Raw genomic sequence first — 19,741 nt, 5'->3', positions numbered from 1 at the left:
GGTTGACTCACAATTACAAGTGTAATTCCTCATAGCTTAGCAGTTCGGAGATTTCTGATTATATTTCTTTACACTGACGTTTATAATACCAATAACACCCACAATCATTCATAATTCCTAAAAATAAATATAAGTACCAATTCAATAAAAAAAGAATCATCGAAATCTATATAGAAACACCAAACTTATACATGAAATAAATTAGGCGTGTGGTTGGTTGGTACCGTGTGGTTCCCTGCACCAATACAAAAAGAATAGGACCACTTCATCTCTTTCCCATGGATGTCGTAAAAGGCGACTAAGGGATAGGCTTACAAACTTGGGATTCTCTTTTAGGCGACAGGCTAGCAACCTGTCACTATTTGAATCTCAATTCTATCATTAAGCCAAATAGCTGAACGTGGCCTTTCAGTCTTTTCAAGACTGTTGGCTCTGTCTACCCCGTAAGGGATATAGACGTGATGATATGTATGTATAAAATAGGCTAACAAGCTATCGCGCGTAAATACTGAATCATGCTATAAGGATTATTTTTGCGTAACGGTTGCCGCAGACAGACAGATCGCTAGCCCATCGCCTAAAAGAATAGCTTTTCCCAAGTTTTTAAGTAAGTCACTCTAATATTGACTGATTGATCAACAACATCCTACTAATATTATAAATGCGAGAGTTTGTGAGTATGTCAGTATGGATGTTGACTACACTTTCACGCAAAAACTACTGAACCGATTACGATGAAATTTGGTATGTAGACCCAGAATAACATATAGGCTACTTTTTATCCCGGAGTTCAGGCGGTCGCGGGCGGCCTCTAGTAGTAAATATTCATGACTGAACTGTCAAGATGTATAGTTTCCATCAGTTTTAAGCCAATGGCTGCAAAAAGTGTCAGTAACACTGAACGGGCCGAGGGTCTTTTGTCTAGTCAGAATGAAAAAGAATTTTTCCCGTTCAAGATACGTCTTGTCGTCTCGTCGTCTTATGGTCGTCTCCTTAGTGTCCAAGTCGATTGTCCTTTTTTTCACAGTCTGTCAGTCGGTTTTAGTCATCTAAAATGTTAAGTCAAAGAGTCCGTTTGTCCATGGAGGCTGAACGGCCGCTACATTCCCACCTCCAGTACCAGAAAGCTGGTACTCAAGTTGAGGAGCGGACGCCCAGCCGACACAACTTTGTCACAGGTCTAACGTAAAGTCCATGTCTTGTCTTACCTTGGGCCACACGGATCAGGCCGTCCTTGCCAGGAAAAACCTGATCGACCCTGCCAAGAGGCCACTGATTGCGGGGTAGTTGATCGTCAGCAATCACAACTAAGTCACCTACAATCAGTGGTCTGTCGTTGTCGCGGTACCATTTGTCACGTCGATTTAAAGTCGGCAGGTACTCCTTTACCCAGCGCTTCCAAGTCAAGTCTGCAAGTCGCTGGGATTCCCTCCAGGTCCGTCTTAGTAGATCATAATCAGTGAATACTCCAAAGGGATAGTCATGAGAGTCTGTTTTCATAAACAGAAAATCATTTGGTGTCAGAGGTAAGTCGTCATCATGGTCTAAAGGTACGTATGTCAAAGGTCTTGAATTAATCATAAATTCAGTCTCAGTGAGCAACGTTAATAAAGTTTGGTCAGTCGGAATCGTAGTCTTAAGGGACATCATAAGGCTGGTCTTTACAGACCTTGCTAAACGCTCCCACCATTTTTATCTCAACGGCACCCTTCCATCGGACTTTGTTTGCGGAAGGCTGTCAGGTAGCTGGACCTTCTCAGATTTACAGAGCAGACCCGTTTCCCATCTACCTTCAGGCAATAGTCTCGTAGTCCGTTCCATAATATCCAGCGCCCGCTGATCCTCCCGAGAAAGGGAAAAGTCATCAGACTGCTTTCCGCCGAATGATTCTGTAGAAAAGGAACGTTTAACCAAGTCATGTAAGTCTGAGTCACATCGGCAGATGTGAAGGACAGTCAAGTCGTTTGGTAGTCCACCAAGTCCCACATTGCCATGTATAACGTATCCTAAGTCAGTCTTGGATACCGTCGGTCCAGTCTTATGTTTTTGTATAACTTGTCTAGTTATAATTAGGTCAATGTTGTCTTGTCCTATAAGTAGTTCAATCTTGTCAGGTCGTATGTCATAATTTGTCACATAGTCTGTCAAGTATGTCAAGTATATATTTATTTACAATATTTTTATACAAAAAACTATTTACAGACAAATTTAAATTATGTACAGTACGCGCCTTATTTACATTAAATACATTTTTCTCGTTCAGTCCACGAATTTTAAAAGAGACCGTCTTCGAGTCTGTCTCCGTAGTAGTCATTCCAGTCACGCCGCGGATACGTAGGCTCGACGTAGGTCCCGTGATGTCGGCCCTCTCCAGCAACGACGAGCTCACCAGGGTCACTGCCGACCCTTAGTCCAGGAGAGCGAACGTGGTGACATCACCTTTTCCTCCGGAGACCACAACTGGAACAACCTTTAGCAGCACATGATTCTTTTGTGTGCACGTATTGACCGTCCTGTCAATGTCTTCAACAGCGGTCTCAGGTCGCGGAGCAGCGTGCAAGAGTGTGTGATGTGCTCGTGTGCAGTCGGGCATAGTGCACTTCGTCTTCCTCTTACAGGCTTTCAGCTGGTGGCGCTCAGACAAACAGGAAAAACATAGTTTCTTTTCCGTTGCGAGCTTCCAACGGTCATCTATGGTCAAGGCTTTAAAATCTGTACAACTATTTACAAAATGTTTACCACTGCAATACACACATCTAGGTGTCAGTGATGAAGGCTCTGTCATAGACGTCGCGACTGTCTTATATTTTAGTTCGGGCTTGATTTGAGGCTTCGAAATATTTGGGGTCGGCGGCTTAGTGATCAGTGGGGCGATGTAGGTAGCGGCATTGGCGGTCGTCATCAGCCATTCGGATACGTGCGACAGGGTGATCGATTTAACTCCCAAATTCGCAGCATGCATACTCCACTGATATTTCAAAATAGATGGTAATTTGTTTATTATTGTACGTATCAAAGATGGATTTGTCAGATGCCCAACCTCTTCGGTCATTTTCATAGTAGCTGTGACATTCTGTACAGCAGTCGCAAACTCTATTAAATGGTTGACGTCGTCATGTCTGACGTCACGCATAAGCCGTATTTTTTCTAATAAATTTTCAACAATTAAATCTGGTCGGCCAAATCTTAACTTTAGGGTGCTTATTATAATTTTGAGGTTCGTTGCGGAAACTAAAAGTGCCGATACGGCGTCTCTAGCACGGCCTTTCAGGCAACGTGCTAATCTAGCAATGTTTTCGTCGTCGCTATAGCCACATAACTTCGTCGAGGACACAAACTGACTATAAAATAAGGGCCATTCCTCTGGCTCTCCCGAAAACAGGGGTAGGTCTTTTGCTGAAGTCTGTCTACTCAGCAATTTATTTACAGTATGTACAAGACTATTTACAGATGGACAAGTTTCATGTGTCGTATTGGGAGGTAAAAGTTGTGTACCTGATATCGACGTCCGCGACCGTGGACGTGAGGCAATCGATACATTGTCATCTTCTTCGGCTATAGCTTGTTGTTGTATAGCTAACCTCCGCTCCAAAAGGCGCTTCTCGATACGAGCATGCTCTTCAGCCGCTTCCAATTGAAGGTCGATAAGGCGTCGTCGTCGTGCCTTTACAATCGTCTGGTTTGTCGTGTCGGATCGTATGGACGGACAAGGAGACGGTGCGCGGCTGCCGTGGGCGGACTGTCGGCCCGGCCCGGTCAGGTCGGCGGTAGCGCTAGCCCGTGTCTCTTCCGATGTCATTTTTCCTTGTCTAGTTCTTACCATAGGTGTGATTGCATCCGGCTCGAAGGACCACTTGAACGGGCCGAGGGTCTTTTGTCTAGTCAGAATGAAAAAGAATTTTTCCCGTTCAAGATACGTCTTGTCGTCTCGTCGTCTTATGGTCGTCTCCTTAGTGTCCAAGTCGATTGTCCTTTTTTTCACAGTCTGTCAGTCGGTTTTAGTCATCTAAAATGTTAAGTCAAAGAGTCCGTTTGTCCATGGAGGCTGAACGGCCGCTACAAACACATACTTACAAGCAGCTATACAAACAATTTTATTAGGTGTGTTTGTTATCTAAGATTTTTTTTGTATTTCCTTGTTTTTATGAACACGAGCAAATTCAAATTCTTTTTTTTTATATACTTATTGATAAAAAAAATACATTAATAAATTACCTAACCAAAGGACGCCCGAGTTTCCGATCGCGAAAAACGGAAATCTCGTTAATTGCCGTTCCCGCATGTACTATTTCTTGTTACTGTGTAAATTTCTGTGCAATAAATATATTACAAACAAACAAACAAGTGGAACAAAATAATGATCTACTTATGAACAACAAAGTGGATGGAAGAAAATGAACCAAATGAGAAAACCAAAAGTAATCAAGGGAAAGTCAATCAAGGGAATGGCTTATTAATATACTTGGGATTCGTCTTCATGCAACCCCTCACTATTTGAATCACAATGCTATCATTAAGCGGTACAGCTGAGCGTGGCCTTTCAGTCTTTTCTCTTACTTGGCTCTGTCTGCCTCGTAAGGGATAAAGACGTGGCTATACATATTATGTATGTAAGTTCATTGGCCACTATTGCAAGTTGCAGCTTAATTCGCAGTTTCCATTCGATATCAATCTCGCACTGCTTTGAATCCGTCCAGAGCACAAGAGAAAAGCGAATAAAAAAAATCTGTGTTTTTATTTGTAACAAATAACCTCAAAAACTTAAGGAGCGATTTAGTGAAGAGACAGACACTAACTTTAAATAAAATTACAAGATCATAAAATCTCACCGTAAATTTTTCCAAATACCCAAGTTTTCCAACTTATTCTTTAGTTATGAAGGTAGTGAAGTAACTGACTGACAGATAACGTATTGCAAAAACTTATGGATAATGGTAAAATTTGGCATACGACACATATGGTGGCACTAACAGAGGAAATTTCTAAATTATCACGGGAACGAGAAATTTTTTTTCGCAAACCTGTCTTTAAGTACATACCTACTCCCCAAAGCCGTTAATTCTAATTTGCTCTTCGATTTGGTTGAGATCTGAAATTATATGAACACACGTTTCCGCTTATAAATTATACCAGAAATATACAGCTGCAATTATATACTACATCTATATACAAATAGATTTTCTCTTAAACCGGTTTATTTTCACCATAATGATATAGTATCGCTGCCTACTGCTATATTTAATGCTCAAGGATTTGCTTCCACAGAATTAGAAACTCAGGATGTTATAACGATAAAAACAATTTAAAACAATGTTTAAAATTATCAAAAGAAGATCATCGAATTCCTACGAATAAAAAGATTTGTGTTTTTGTTTATAACAAACTAACTCGAAACTACTAGGACGAAAAAAAAAACAAAAATAGCTGAACGTGACCTATCAGTCTTTTCAACACTGTAGGCTCTGTCTACCCCGCAAGGGATATAGACGTGATTATATGTATGTATGTAGACAGACAATAACTTTAAAAGTAAGTAACCGTGTGGGTTCCGGCACCAATACAAAAAAGAATAGGACCACTCGACTAAGGGATAGGCTTACAAACTTGGGATTCTAGGCGATAGATTTTAGGCGATGGGCTATCAACCTGTCACTACTTGAATCTAAATTCTATCATTAAAACAAGTAGCTGAACGTGGCCATTCAGTCTTTTCACGACTGTTAGCTCTGTCTACCCCGCAAGGGATATAGACGTGACCATGTGTATGTATGTGTGTGTGCGTATCTAAGGCTTAACCTAAAAAATTATGTCAAAATAATTATAAGAAAAATCTTATATAATTATTTTTTTACATTACTAAACACTACAATCTTTTTACTGGTACTTTATCGTGCAATATGTCGCATTCCCACCGCTGCCACTAAACATTCCCTTACATAATACGTTGCATTTTCCCCTGCAATTATACCAACGTTGGGCAAAGATACAATTGTATATAATAACACGGACTGCTCTAATTAGTTAATTAGATTCATATTCTCTGTAATTATCTCACACTTTATGGAGATTGAGTTGCTAAAGTCAATTTAATGTAGATCAAGTGTAAGGTCATTTTGACAACTAAAGGTCAATTTTTTTATTGTTTTGCCAAATTTTTTCCTGCTACTCTGTTCGCGACAATATTCTTGTTGTACTGACTTTCGTGGGAATTTTTAAGAGAAAACGTAGACCTGTGGGTACTCCACAGAGCTCAAAGCCAACTTACCCCACAAAGACAGCTACAAAATACTTTCGTAAAGCAGATGAAAAACTAGTTATACTAGTCGATTTGTAGTCGTGGATACTTCAATTTATAAATGAAAAAGTGAGATTCTATAAATACTCACGGTTCATGAGAACCCAGGCGAAGTGGTACAACTATGACCTGAGCCCATCATCTTGTAATTTAAAAAGGCGACTAAGGGATAGGCTTATAAACTTGGGATTCTTCTCTTAGGCTAGCAACCTGTCACTACATTAAGCCAAATAGCTGAACGTGGCCATTTAGTCTTCAAGACTGTTGGCTCTGTCTAATCCGCATGGGATATAGACGTGACTGTATGTATGTATGTATGTAGTATAACCTTTCATCCTAAAAAAAAGTATAAAGTTATTGTTACCGTGGGATTTTTAATACACGACAAAGTACGACAAGTCGTGGGCAAAAGCTAGTTTTAAATTATTGTTATACCTAGTTACCTGTTATACCTAGTTATACCTTGTTTTGCAATCCGTCTCTCGCCTCACGTACGAATCAATACGCGTGCCAGAAGAAAAGTCAGTTTACACGCTCGCCATATTTTTTGCGCCCGTGGGAAATGAAATGCCTCAGACGCAATGTGATGAAACTATTTCTAACCGATATGGTATATCACAGAACTATACGTGTAATACGAAAGTAAGTTTGCTTGTTTGTTACCTCTTCACGCTTAACTTCTGATCCAATCAATTTTTCAAATTTTGCGTATATATTTAAATATCTGAAGAAAGACATAAAGTTACTTTCCATTCAGGTAAAAACTAGTTTCCATGGAATTTGCAAAAAATCTCTAAAGTTTTTTAAAAAAGTTAATTTTTTAGATCTGGTTACCCTTGAAAGATACTTTTAAAAAAATAAAGCATTTATTAGCTAGATGGCTCAATGATGGAATTGAGATTCAGATCGTGAGAAATTGATAGCATTCCCTAAGATAAGGATTAGAATTTCATGTTTAACTATATAGGGAGTAGTTACGAATAATATTACGTGGTTAAACTCAAATCGGCAGTGTGTAACTGATCTTATATTAATTTCAATACCACATCCGTTCTCAATAATTTTGCCACTGCCCAAACTACTCAGGGAGTCTAAAACTGGAATTTAGCTACTATAGTTATGTTGAATAAGTTGGCCTAGATTCTTGAAGTGCAGTCACTTATCACTTTATGTTAAAGGAATTTGACCACGATCTAGTATAGATTAGATTCCCATTCAAATGTTGCGGAGGTCAGATGGAAGCGTAAAAACCTGACACCCATCAAGGATCATGTTGAAATAGCGTATCGCGGACTTCTCATCAGACAGTTAATAAAAACAAGAATAAGTATTAAAGGAAATGATGCTATGACCCAGTGTTCATATTTGTCTGGAAAACGGCGGATGTGGGTTCAAATCCTGTGGGAAGCATTATGTGGGCAAGTTTCGGTTTGATAAAAATTTTGCTATAATCTGCTTCTTATATTATTTATGTGATAAAATAACAATCTAGGGTGGATTATTTACGTTATCAGTCACCATATCAAAGATCCAGCACGCATGCGCCGACATGTAATACGAACAATTACATACACGACAATACGGTTCTCCGTGACCCTGTGCTTTAAATGAAAAACTCCCATTACTGTAACTACATAAATAATAGAATTAAGTTTTTGAGGTCAACTACGATAATTTTTTTTATCATAGTAAATGATAGAGGAATCAGTTTAAGAGCCGCCTACGCAGGTACACGTCTCGCGGAAGCCTTCAGTTTTACTGGAAAACAAATATTTGGCAGGTTCAAAAGGAAGATTGACAAATCTTGGCATGACGTCATCGCAAAAAATAATTTGCGAATCAGTGGACTTCAAACTTAGGATGTCAAATACCAGACGAAGTAGAAAAAGATATATCGTAATGCGAAAAAATAAATAAATATTAAAGGAAGATGACAGGATGCATGTTAATAATTCCCTCCCACGTGAACGAAGTCCCAGGCAAAAGCTGCAATTAAACTCGCAAGAGTGCTCGTGTAAATCGTAGATCACTATATGATATCGTTCTCAGAAGTGTCTTCTTAAAACAATAGCATTACAAAAAATATAGTGGCCTTCACCCTAGAGGTCAAAAACAAACAATCATAACTTGTGATACATTGCACTGGCCTAGTTTTTGTTAATACGCGTAATGTGTATTTAATTAAAAACGGCCAAGTTCGTGTCTAGCCACGTCCAATCCAGACTTCCGTAGCTGCCCATGTACACAGTAAAAAGACATATTGCAACCGACAGCGACAGTAATAAATAAAAAAGTACAAGCAATAATTCTCTGAAACTATACAGATGTTGTAAAAATCAATACATGTGCAGATTTGCAACTTTGATTCAATTCTAAACAAACTTATAGGTATCTCTCCTTGAAACTTTCCTATAAGTATTAAAAAGCAGTAGAGTTGGCATGAATGTACGTGAAATTATCATTTTGTTTCGAAAATATATTTTTGCATTTAAAGAAGTCATACATAAGTTAAATTATTGGATCAATTTCATATTATTTATGTGAAAGCTCTCATTCACAAATGATAAGACATAAAAGTTAATGAATACTTGCAAGATTATTTTACCATGTAAGGTAGGTAGTTACTTGCAAAGCCAAAGCTGTAAATGATGAGCTGTAATGTAACAGCTTATTACAGTGTAAACTTCACAATAAAACAAAGCTGGATGTTGATAAGCCAAGGTATTGATAATTACGTAGGAAACGCAACCCGCAGTGCACACCTGTGTTACACGCTTAGTATCACAAGCAAATTACTACACTCGCACGGAAAAGTTTTTATTTTTGGTCGACATAACAAATGAAAATTGTTTAGATAATAATTTATTTCTGGACTTTTGAGATAGGCCATTCTCCTGATTAGTTACAATGAGAAAAATGAAATGCTTTATTTGAATATACCTAGGTCCTACCTAATCATAGAAATCGATAAATTTATAGGTTGCAAACTTTTTAATATTATAAGCTTTGCTAATTTTGATGATGGAAATTAATTAATATCCTGAAGAGAAAAAATGAAGATCAAAACGGACTGCTTCGGAGGAAATCTGCCAAAGTATCACTTTTCAAGTATGGTTCCATCTAGCCTCCAATTTTTAATAAAATCTCCGAAAAAATTCTGCTTAGAATATAATCAGTAATAGATGCAAACAATGTATGTATTTGATAACATGTTATTAGTTTTAAGGAAACGTTTAGATTCACCGAATCACGATAAAGCGAACAATGCAAAACGTCTATAACCCGAACAGATGTCGTAGCCTTCACAAAACCAACCATTATAACTAATCTGACAATCAAAACAATGTAAAATTAGCATAAAATCCCGGAATTTATTATGATTTTTCTAACAATTTATGTGCGTGGCTGTACGTTCTTTGTTCCAAGATGTATGGACGCGAATCTTGCATTTTCGGTCTCGCTTCAGCTATCAGCCGGGTTTTAATTGCACCAGACAAAGAGGAGATCATTTTATAGACATATGTCAGTTTCTCCGAATGTTTGGATAATTAGATTAACTTGCGCGATGACTGCCATTTTGTTAGTTGTTACAACGCTATGTCTTACTGCGGCGAAGGATCGCCTGAGCTTCGAGCATCGGCGATCGAATCGGTACGGTGCCCTGTTAAAATGCGTGATGCGCAGCTAAAGGCACAAGTTCGAATCCCGCCTCGGCTATGTACCAATGACTATTTTCGAAGTTATATCAATTAGTTTGAATACTAACCGATGCTCCTACGATGCGGGAAAACATCGTGAGGAAACCTGCAAATTCAGGCAACTGGATGTGTAACCATGATCGATCCAATACGGGTTAGGTTCTCCTGCAAAGATTGCGGAGGTTACATGGGCACCCAATCTAGGATCCATGATCAAAGGCATACTCCAGGCTCCTCTCTAGAGCGGTGAGGATGCAACTGTGAACAAAGCTAGGAGGAAGAAGTAACTTCCTTCGCCCACTTTGTGTACCTCCTTCGATCTTCTACAATATGTTCTGTTTTGGTCAGTTGTGCAAAGATTATTTCTTCAGTTTTTTCAAAGGGTTCTCAAAGATCAGGCGTCTGAAACTTAGTCGTTTGTGTTTTGTCTTTCAATGTTATAATAAACGAAAAAGATCAACTTTTTATGTTTTCATAACATGTAGGCGTAATTTATTTATAGAACTCATGAATGTTATTATCTATAGGTAAAACTTGCTTAAAGTTTTTTTTCTTAAATTCAGTTATAGCACTAAGTTAACCTTTAAAACACAAAACACAGGCCTTGCTAAAATTCCGACGCCTTCCGAACGACGAAGATATGTAGGTTAAACTAAACCGGGACCAATCGTGAATAGTCTTGACTCTGTCAAGGTGAATATTGAATAGAAAGAGCTTAATGCCAAACAGAATACTATTGAGAAGCCTGTCTAGAATTCCAGACACGAAATTGACATACAAATTAAATATCAAATCAGATCAGACCGTGAACTTTTTGAAAATACTTTTAATTCACACCTCAAAGTAAAAAAAAATTAAGTTCTAAATTAGACAACACAGAGCAAAGACGGACAAGACGAATCATTTCTATAGAAGAAGAAGGAGATCATTTAACCTAAATAATTGATTTCTTCGATTCGGATTTGCAATATGATGAAAAAAAAACTGATGAATTTGAGACATGCTTATTTGTATCTTGATCAAATTAAAGACGTCCTGGTAAAGGGTCAGGTCAAAATTACCCGAAACCGCCGAGCTTGCATGAAGAGAGTACCTACATGCCTACCCCTCCGGGAAAGAGGCATGATTTTATGTATGTATGTATGAATTTAAGACATCAAAAAGTTTCGTTTGATATGAATCTCGTTCTTCGTTTCTTCCAATTTATCATCCTCTCTAGGTTCTTTTGTTTCGTAAAACTCTTTTAAAATCATCATCAAACCTATTTTATCAATCATTAAACCTATTTCAATACTGTGCTCGTTAATTATTTGGAGGTGAGTAGTTAATAAACTACGATGTCAGGACGTCACTTAACAATCGCAGATTCCGAAAGCCGGCGCATCCTTAACCACAACAGTTACAGTTACTACTGGCGCAAGATGTTCATTGTATTCAAAAAGATGTGTAATTACACACTTTCGCCTCCAGAACCGCTCGCATGGAAATTAAGGAAATCGAAACTAAACAGTGATACGAAAGTTGAATGCTGTGTAATGATGGAATAGTTATGATAGATGACATGGCGAGAGTTGAATGATAAATAGTCAAAATATGAGAGCAATTTCTAACGACTTTCAGTTGGTTGATGATTCATTTGGCAAAGTATTACTCTAAGCAAGTTACCTTAACAAATAAAAAAAATATTTGCAACAATAACAAATGACCCTGATAAGTATATAAACATGACTGATTTGTGGTCATTGTAAAATGGATATTTTGTTGTTGATATTCTTTACTGCTCATTATTTAACACTATTACTGTTACTTTATACATAAAATATAAAATCACGCCTTTTTCCCGGAGGAGTAGGCAGAGACTACATGTTTCCACTCGCCACGATCTATGCATAGTTCTTTCGCTTCATCCATATACAAGCACGGCGGTTTCGGGTACTCTTGACCTGCGATTTGCCAGGACGTCCTTAACTTGATCAAGGTACGTTCTTCTTGTTTATTTGCTTAGTCAACCTGCTTTCGTTCATCCTTAACTTTATACTATTTCACTAAATCAATTTTTTTTATAAAACTGCACACAACTACAAAATTGAAGAAGAAAATCCTAAATCACAAAATAAGCTCGGTTTGCCTAACAGCTGATAAGAACTCCCACGTCGTGCGAAAACTAGCTATTGTCGTGGCGAGGCTATTTCTCATAATCCAATGACAGACAAACAATAGTCGGTAATTAAACGGAACCAAGGTTGACGGGACCCGAAATTCACTTCCTTAGTTCTTTGGAGAAAAAATGTCATGTCTTCATCATGACTTCTTCATTTCTGGTTAGCCTTTTTGATTATCAATAGAATTACGTATACGTATAGAATGAATAATCCAAGCCGATCGTTGAGAAATGAGTAAACTCCAGTACTACAGAGGACGTTATCAGGAAAAGGTTTAGCCGATTACCGATTATATGTGACCCGACATACTTAATGTTACAGTAAAAACAATTTAATCTTACAGTCAAAAGTAACCTTTCAATTACTTCAAGACTGTTAGCTCAGACTACCTCGTAAGGGAATGTTTGGTTATAGGTTAAAAAATGCCCTGTTTTCTCATCTTTTGTTTTGTCGTGTGTGTTGGCCATCAATTTATAATCATCATCTCTAATTGTTCCAGGAACACACCAAACAGCTGCTAAATCATCTGACAGAATCAGAAAAAGTGTTCCTTTTCGGCCCAAACCACAATGGTGAGTGACACCTATACAATTCAGAATAATATAAGGTGACACCGTTAGCCAAACATTGAACTGCTGACATATCCATTCAACCTTTATTAAATTTGTAACAGTTACAATTTTGAAAGTATCAATCGTTATATTTTAACACTCTCCTTTTTGGGAGCGGCTGTTGTTATGTCAAGTTATTTAACGCTTATTTGAGTAATTTCTTTTATGCTTAATTAAATAATGCACGTTATTATTATTTTACTATCAAATAGTCTGAATTATATTATCATTGTTTCGTATCTCTCTTAAGATCTTGATGGTATTTAATTTATATATATTATTAACATGACAAATCATTGAGAGCTTCCCAGAAACCATCTTACTATAAACTACAATTATTTTTTCAGAAGCACAATTCGAAATAGCACACTTAAAGCAGACGAGGCGTCGCAAACGCTCACTGTTCCATGAAGATCAAGAACTGCTATCACTGAAGAAACATCTAGATCTGAAGCTAAATTCTAGGAACAGTTTCCTAGATCCCCAGTTCCTACTAATGAGAAGATGGTCCAATGACGCAGAAGCGGTGTTAGATCAACATTCTGATGAAGAATTGGATTTGTGTTACTTTAAGAGTGAAAATGCTGCATTGTATGCGTGTGATGATGTGGTAAGTACTAATGTTATTAGATATATTTTTATATAGATTTACGGATAGGGAAAGGGGTCAATTTATTCTATATTATTTGGATGTATTTTAATAGATAATGTCGTCTTATAGGAAAAAAAGTACGGTTATCTAATCTTAGAGGTAACTTTTAGTCTATGAGTGACAAGTTAAAATAATGATTTTGTGATTACTGACTGAAACTTAATCGTATAATTATATTCATATAATGCGTACTTTTATCAAAAGCGTTATTGAAGATTTGTGTCATAAAAGCTCATAAGAACATTGTCAAATAAAAAAACCTAGTCTTGTATAGATTATTCCCACTAATAAGATAATAAACTTAGCACACAATAGAGTTAATTGTAATCACACTACCTTGTAATAAAACATAATTACTACATCATTTTTTTTCAGAGAGGTTTAGTCAAAAGTAATGATAGTTACTATTTTATTCACCCGTTACCAGAAAGATTTCACCAAAACGACGCTAAAGCTCATGTAATAGTTAGAAGACCAATAAATGACTTAAATAATCAAGATAAAGAAGAAACATGTGTAGAAAGAGATATTGATGCATCTCTGACACCAGAACCAGTTAAAACATGGACAAAACATAGAAGAAAAAGAAATGTTGAAACTGTTTTGGAAAACAAAGATAGCTTAGAAGGATTCAAATTGAATCTAGCTCATAGAAACAAGACTATAGGTACATTCGTCAAGAAATTAGTAACGGATACCCAAAGACAGAAAAGGGCAATATTACCAGCTATTTTTGTAGAAACAGCCGTGTTTGTAGACAGAGATTTGTACAAACACATGACCATAAATTTCCCAAAAGATACTGAAAGGGAATTAGTCAGATTTATACTAGCTATGATTAATGCTGTACAGCTGTTATACCATGACCATTCTTTGGGCAGGCCAGTCAATTTTATTTTAAAAAGACTAGAAATTTTGCATGAGGATCCAGCAAATTTGAAGAGGCCTCATGACATCGATAGATTTTTAAGTAACTTTTGTACATGGCAAAGACTGGAAAACCCCCCGGGCGACAATGATCCTCTACATTGGGATCATGCTTTGATTTTAACTGGTTTAGATTTGTATGTAGTCAATAAAAATGGAAAAGTCAGCAGTCAAGTTGTTGGTAAGTTATTATTTATAATTAATAATTAGCCATGAAATTACGCATTAATTATTTAAAATACAACGAAAGTGTAGCATTTAAGAGAAAACAGCGCTCATGATGTCGTAATAAAGATTTGTTTCAGTACGCAAGAAACTAATTTAGGTATTCCAACGATTTACAACGCTCTCTTTGCCAATACTATTTGAGATAATGTTTCCTGTCTAATGGACATGATTTGTTAGTACGAGTATTTGCTTTGTCACCACTTAGATTATAACTGCATCAATTCGCATGGATTGGAATCAATTGCATTTAAATCCACAAATACATACATACATTAAATCACGCCTGTCTCCCGGAGGGGTAGGCAGAGACTACATCTTTCCATTTACCACGATCTCTGCATACTTCCTTCTCTTCATCCGGTTTTGGGGTACTCTTGACTTGATCCTTTGCCAGGACGTCTTCAGTTTGATTAAGATACGTTCGTCTAGGTCTTCCCACTACAACCTTTCCCCCACACTCTCCTTATATATTTGCTTCAAAATAATAAAAACACATGGCTTTTTTAGGACTAGCGCCAGTGGCTGGAATGTGTACAGTCACGAGCAGTTGTACAGTAAACGAAGGAAGGCATTTTGAGAGCGTCTACGTAGTTGCCCATGAAATTGGACATAAGTTAGTATAATATTATTATCTGCTTATATTTTTGTGTCGTGGTTGCCTTCTGCATAACATCATGTAAACATAACTATTCCTTGAAAATATTCAAGAATGTCATACACAAAAAAATTCAAAAATTGTTTATTTCTCAATGAAAAGTATACAGGAAGGATGTGATTGGAGGACACAAAATTATATTTTCATTTTAAGTGATTTAAAAATCATCCTTCTTAATACAGTCTTAGTTTGTTACAATAATGCTTACTTTTTAAAATTCAGTAAAAAGTACAAGAAAATCGTAGTATCTAGATTAAATAAATAACAAAAACAATTGTCGTGCCGTGTGGTTCCCGGCACCAATACAAAAAAGAGTAGGACCACTCTATCTCTTTCCCATGGATGTCGTAAAAGGCGACTAAGGGATAGGCTTACAAACATGGGATTATTTTATAGGCGATGGGCTAGCAACCTGTCACTATTTGAATCTCAATTCTATCATAAAGCCAAATATCTAAACGTGGTCATTCAGTCTTTTCAAGACTGTTGGCTCTGTCTACCCCGCAAGGGATATAGACGTGACCAATATGTATGTAAAAAACAATTACAGCCTAGGAATGCGCCATGATGGCCCACTGGCAGACAACGGCTGCGACCCAAGCGCTTACATTATGAGCCCTACTTTAGGAAGCGGGAAGATCACCTGGTCGCAATGCAGCAAGAATTATCTACAGAAGTTTCTGGAGTAAGTTATTGTTTAACTAGTTAACTAGCTGTTCTCTAAGGTTTCATACCGTGTTTCATATCAATTATAGGTATATTTTTTGGTAGGTTTTTCTTCTTCTTATGGTGCAATAAAGAGTCTATCTATCTATCTATCTTATCTATTTATATTGTCGGAGTTTTTTTTTTCTTCAACCTATTCTTCCCATGACCCAAGAATGAGGTACTAAAGTTTCTACCCTTTATTTTTTTAACATAATTTAAGTGCATTTGACTTCAACCTGCCTGGTGATAAGCAAGATGAGACCAAAGGTGGTGCTTGCAAGCTCAAATAATACCTATTAACTCTTTCCTTGTAAATGCCCAAGATTTTTTTATTTATTTATTTAAGGTACACCAACAGGATACATGTTTACATTTATATGATACATTCAAAAGTACTTAGTCTAGCATGCAACCCAATTAAAGGTGAACACAGCAACAAGATTTATGTATCTGGGAGAGATCTCGGCTATGACCTGCCTATATGCGTCTCCTCAGGCGAAAGGTCACATACATTAAAGGTCATATCCTGTGTTACCTCCTACATACTAAGGTCTCTGTGTTGCCATTTCTTTGCGGTAGCGGTCGGTAAAGATCTGCCAGAGACAACACGCTAAGAAAAAGTAATACATGTACAATATATGTACCGTGTGGTTCCCGGCACCAATACAAAAAAAGAATAGGACCACTCCATCTCTTTACCATGGATGTCGTAAAAGGCGAGTAAGGGATAGGCTTACAAACTTGTCAATCATTTTTAGGCGATGGGCTAGCAACCTGTCACTAGTTGAATCTCAATTCTATCGTTAAGCCAAATAGCTGAACGTGGCCATTCAGTCTTTTCAAGACTGCTACCCCTACAGGCTCTACCCCGCAAGGGATATAGACGTGACCATATGTATATATGTAATATATGATGAAATGGATATCTCACATCTTTAGTACGGTGCAATCCCGCTGTCTTCTCGACCATGGGAACTCAGCGGGGCAGTTGGACCACAGCGCTGAAGGAATTCTGCCCGGGGAGAGATTCGATGCCGATCAACAATGTGAGTAACACACAAATTATTGCTGTTTATCCAACATCTTTCATATCCATACAGTAAAACTCCAATTATCCGAACTCCGACTATCCGAATCGCCGATTATCCGAATCAAATCAATCAATCCGAAAACGGTTGAAGACCGCAAAACAGCTTACATTGACGGAGATGTTTAAAAAACAATGTTTTTTATTTCTAAACTTGTACATAAGTACATTTTATTTATATTTAAAACATGTGAAAATTTCATGTTTCTTTCATTTAATTCAATAAAAAAATAGTGCAATATCATAACGTAGCTTTTATTCTCTCCAATGGCAACTTTTTTTTTTTAAATCCGATTATCCGATTATTTGATTATCCGAATGGGTCCCGGTCCCCATTAATTCGGATAATTGGTGTTCTACTGTATTTGACAGCCTCTGTGGCGCAGCGGTAGTACGCTTGTCTTTGACACCGAAGGTCCCGGGTTCGAATCCCGGCCAGGGCATGATGAGAAAAGAACTTTTTCTGATTGGCCTGGGTCTTGGATGTTTATCTTTATAAGTATCGTATTTATTATATAATATAGTATCGTTGAGTTAGTACCTCGTAACACAAGTCTCGAACTTACTTCGAGCCTAACTCAATCTGTGTAATTTGTCCCGTATGTATTTATTTAATTATTTATCCAACACGTTTATTTTTTCTTAAACAAATCAAACGTACATACATATAGTCACGTCTATTTCCATAACAGGGTAGACAAAGCTCACAATCTCGAAAGAACTGGAAGGCCTCATTCAGCTGTATGATTTATGATGGAATTAAGATTTAGGCGTGACAGGTTGTTAGCCCAACGCCTTAAAAAACAATCCTTAATTTATGAGCCTATCCCTTAGTCGTCTTCTACGACATCCATGGGAAAGAGATTTAGTGGTCCTATTCAATCGTACCGGGAAACACATGGTACCCGAGAACCACTCATCCATTGATCATAGTCTAAAGAAATAGTGATAATTACCAAAGGTCAAGAATAATTTCTTTTTCAGGTATGCTCAAATATGGCCGCGGGAGCCGCCACTCAACAGCCCAAAATCTAGAGGATATTTGCAGGGACTTGCATTGCCAAAGGGAGAGATATACTTGGACGTCACATCCAGCATTGGAGGGAACCAGATGTGGTGAAGACTTGGTCAGTTTTACATTTATACACACACACACATGATCACGTCTCTATCCCTTACGGGGTAGAGCCAACAGTCTTCAAAAGACTGATAGGCCACGCTCAGCTGTTTGGCTTAATGATAGAATTGAGATTCAAATAGTGACGGGTTACTAGCCCATCGCCTAAAAGAAGAATCCCAAGTTTATAAGCCTATCCCTTAGTCGCCTTTTACGACATCCATGGGAACGAGATGGAGTGGACCTATTCTTTTTTTTATTGGTGCCGGGAACCACACGGCACATTTTACATTTATACAATGAACTATAGAATAGATTTATTTTCAAAATTGGATACAAGGTATCACTTAGTGACGTCACAATACTTAAATCTCTAATTATAACTACTACCGCTTCCAAAGCGCATGTGTAGAAGAAGCGGCGGAACAAACTACACTGCAGCATTTTCATCGGACATCAATATACAAATATAGATCTCTTAAATCTAAATCATGGACGAATGCACATTGTCTACATTAAAAAACATGGATTAATGTAGAACTAATGTTGACTGGAAGGGAGGGATTGCATTAGCGATAAGTCCGCCTTTGTACCATCTCTATCTGTTTTGTGCTGTTTTGTACGTTTTACTCTTATGGTGCAATAAAGAGTTTATCTATCTATGTATGAAATATTTTTTCTATTGGGGCCGTGTGGTTTCCGGCACCAATAGAAAAAAGAATATGACCAATCCATCTCTCTCCCACGGATGTCGTAAAAGGCGACTACGGGGTAAGCTTATAAACTTGGGAGTCTTCTTTTAGGCGACGGGCTAGCAACCTGTCACTATTTTAATCTCAATTCTATCATCAAGCCACACAGCTGAACGTGGCCTATCAATCTTTTCAAGACTGCTGGCTCTGTCTACCCCGCAAGGGATAAAGACGTGACTATACGTATGTATATACCTCATACCTTTGTACATGATAACCTGTGTCTTTTCGGGTTAAAGAAATCTTTATTCTCATAAGAAAAATATTCACTTACATGAGAACTTAGAATCTAGGCTAGAATATACAAATGTAGGTATGTCGTTGCGTGCAAGATGCAGTATAAGTACATTTAAAGGTAAATTAACAAACAAGTTTAGTTTATAATTAATAAAAAAACATGTAGGGTAGTAAGGTAATCTTTTTCCTTTTTCTAATAGTGCAGTAAAGAGTTAATCTAACTATCTATATAATGTAACATCATAAAACCTCATCCAGTACTGCCGCGGAGGGTCATGCGTAGAACGGGAAGGGTCTTCGATTCCCCGGGGGGCGTGGGGGCGCTGGTCCGGGTGGTCGGAGTGCGCTTCCGCCTGCCTGCTCGACGACACGCACTCGTCAGCGGCCACCGGCGTCGCCGTGGCCAGCAGGAAGTGTCACAGGCCCAGGTAACTTGCTAGAAGACCAAGGAGCTGGGAATCCTGATGACTGCCTACAGTTTCCTTTACCTTGTCCTCCTCCTCTTTGTCCTCTTTGTCCTCCTCGTCCTTGTCCCTAGACAATGCTGCAACGTGTGTCATGATCCTTAGAGACCAGAAGACCAAGAAGCTGTAGGAACAATGCTGTTACATG

General features: G+C 37.8%; 2 protein-coding genes across 2 annotated transcripts in view; one reads left to right on the top strand and one right to left on the bottom strand.

Moving 5' to 3' along the window:
- Positions 1–19,741, top strand: part of LOC106140198 (A disintegrin and metalloproteinase with thrombospondin motifs adt-2) — a 45,045-nt gene that overhangs the window by 15,718 nt on the left and 9,586 nt on the right. The window contains exons 2-9 of the mRNA XM_060949646.1: positions 12,655–12,727; positions 13,114–13,376; positions 13,794–14,526; positions 15,081–15,186; positions 15,779–15,913; positions 16,876–16,982; positions 18,008–18,150; positions 19,388–19,557. Of these exons, the coding sequence (XP_060805629.1) occupies positions 12,655–12,727; positions 13,114–13,376; positions 13,794–14,526; positions 15,081–15,186; positions 15,779–15,913; positions 16,876–16,982; positions 18,008–18,150; positions 19,388–19,557 (1,730 nt within the window). The remainder of the gene's footprint in view (positions 1–12,654; positions 12,728–13,113; positions 13,377–13,793; positions 14,527–15,080; positions 15,187–15,778; positions 15,914–16,875; positions 16,983–18,007; positions 18,151–19,387; positions 19,558–19,741) is intronic.
- On the bottom strand, positions 1,135–1,647 carry LOC132902874 (uncharacterized). The gene has a single exon (XM_060949723.1). The coding sequence runs from the start codon at positions 1,645–1,647 to the stop codon at positions 1,135–1,137; it is 513 nt and encodes a 170-aa protein (XP_060805706.1).

This window comes from Amyelois transitella, chromosome 19 (genome assembly GCF_032362555.1).
Source record: "Amyelois transitella isolate CPQ chromosome 19, ilAmyTran1.1, whole genome shotgun sequence".
Lineage (NCBI taxonomy): Eukaryota > Metazoa > Arthropoda > Insecta > Lepidoptera > Pyralidae > Amyelois > Amyelois transitella.
This window is presented reverse-complemented; position numbering and strand designations above follow the sequence as displayed.

Excerpts from the sequence above, each read along its gene's own strand:
- LOC132902874 (XM_060949723.1), bottom strand. The coding sequence starts at position 1,647 with ATGTCCCTTAAGACTACGATTCCGACTGACCAAACTTTATTAACGTTG.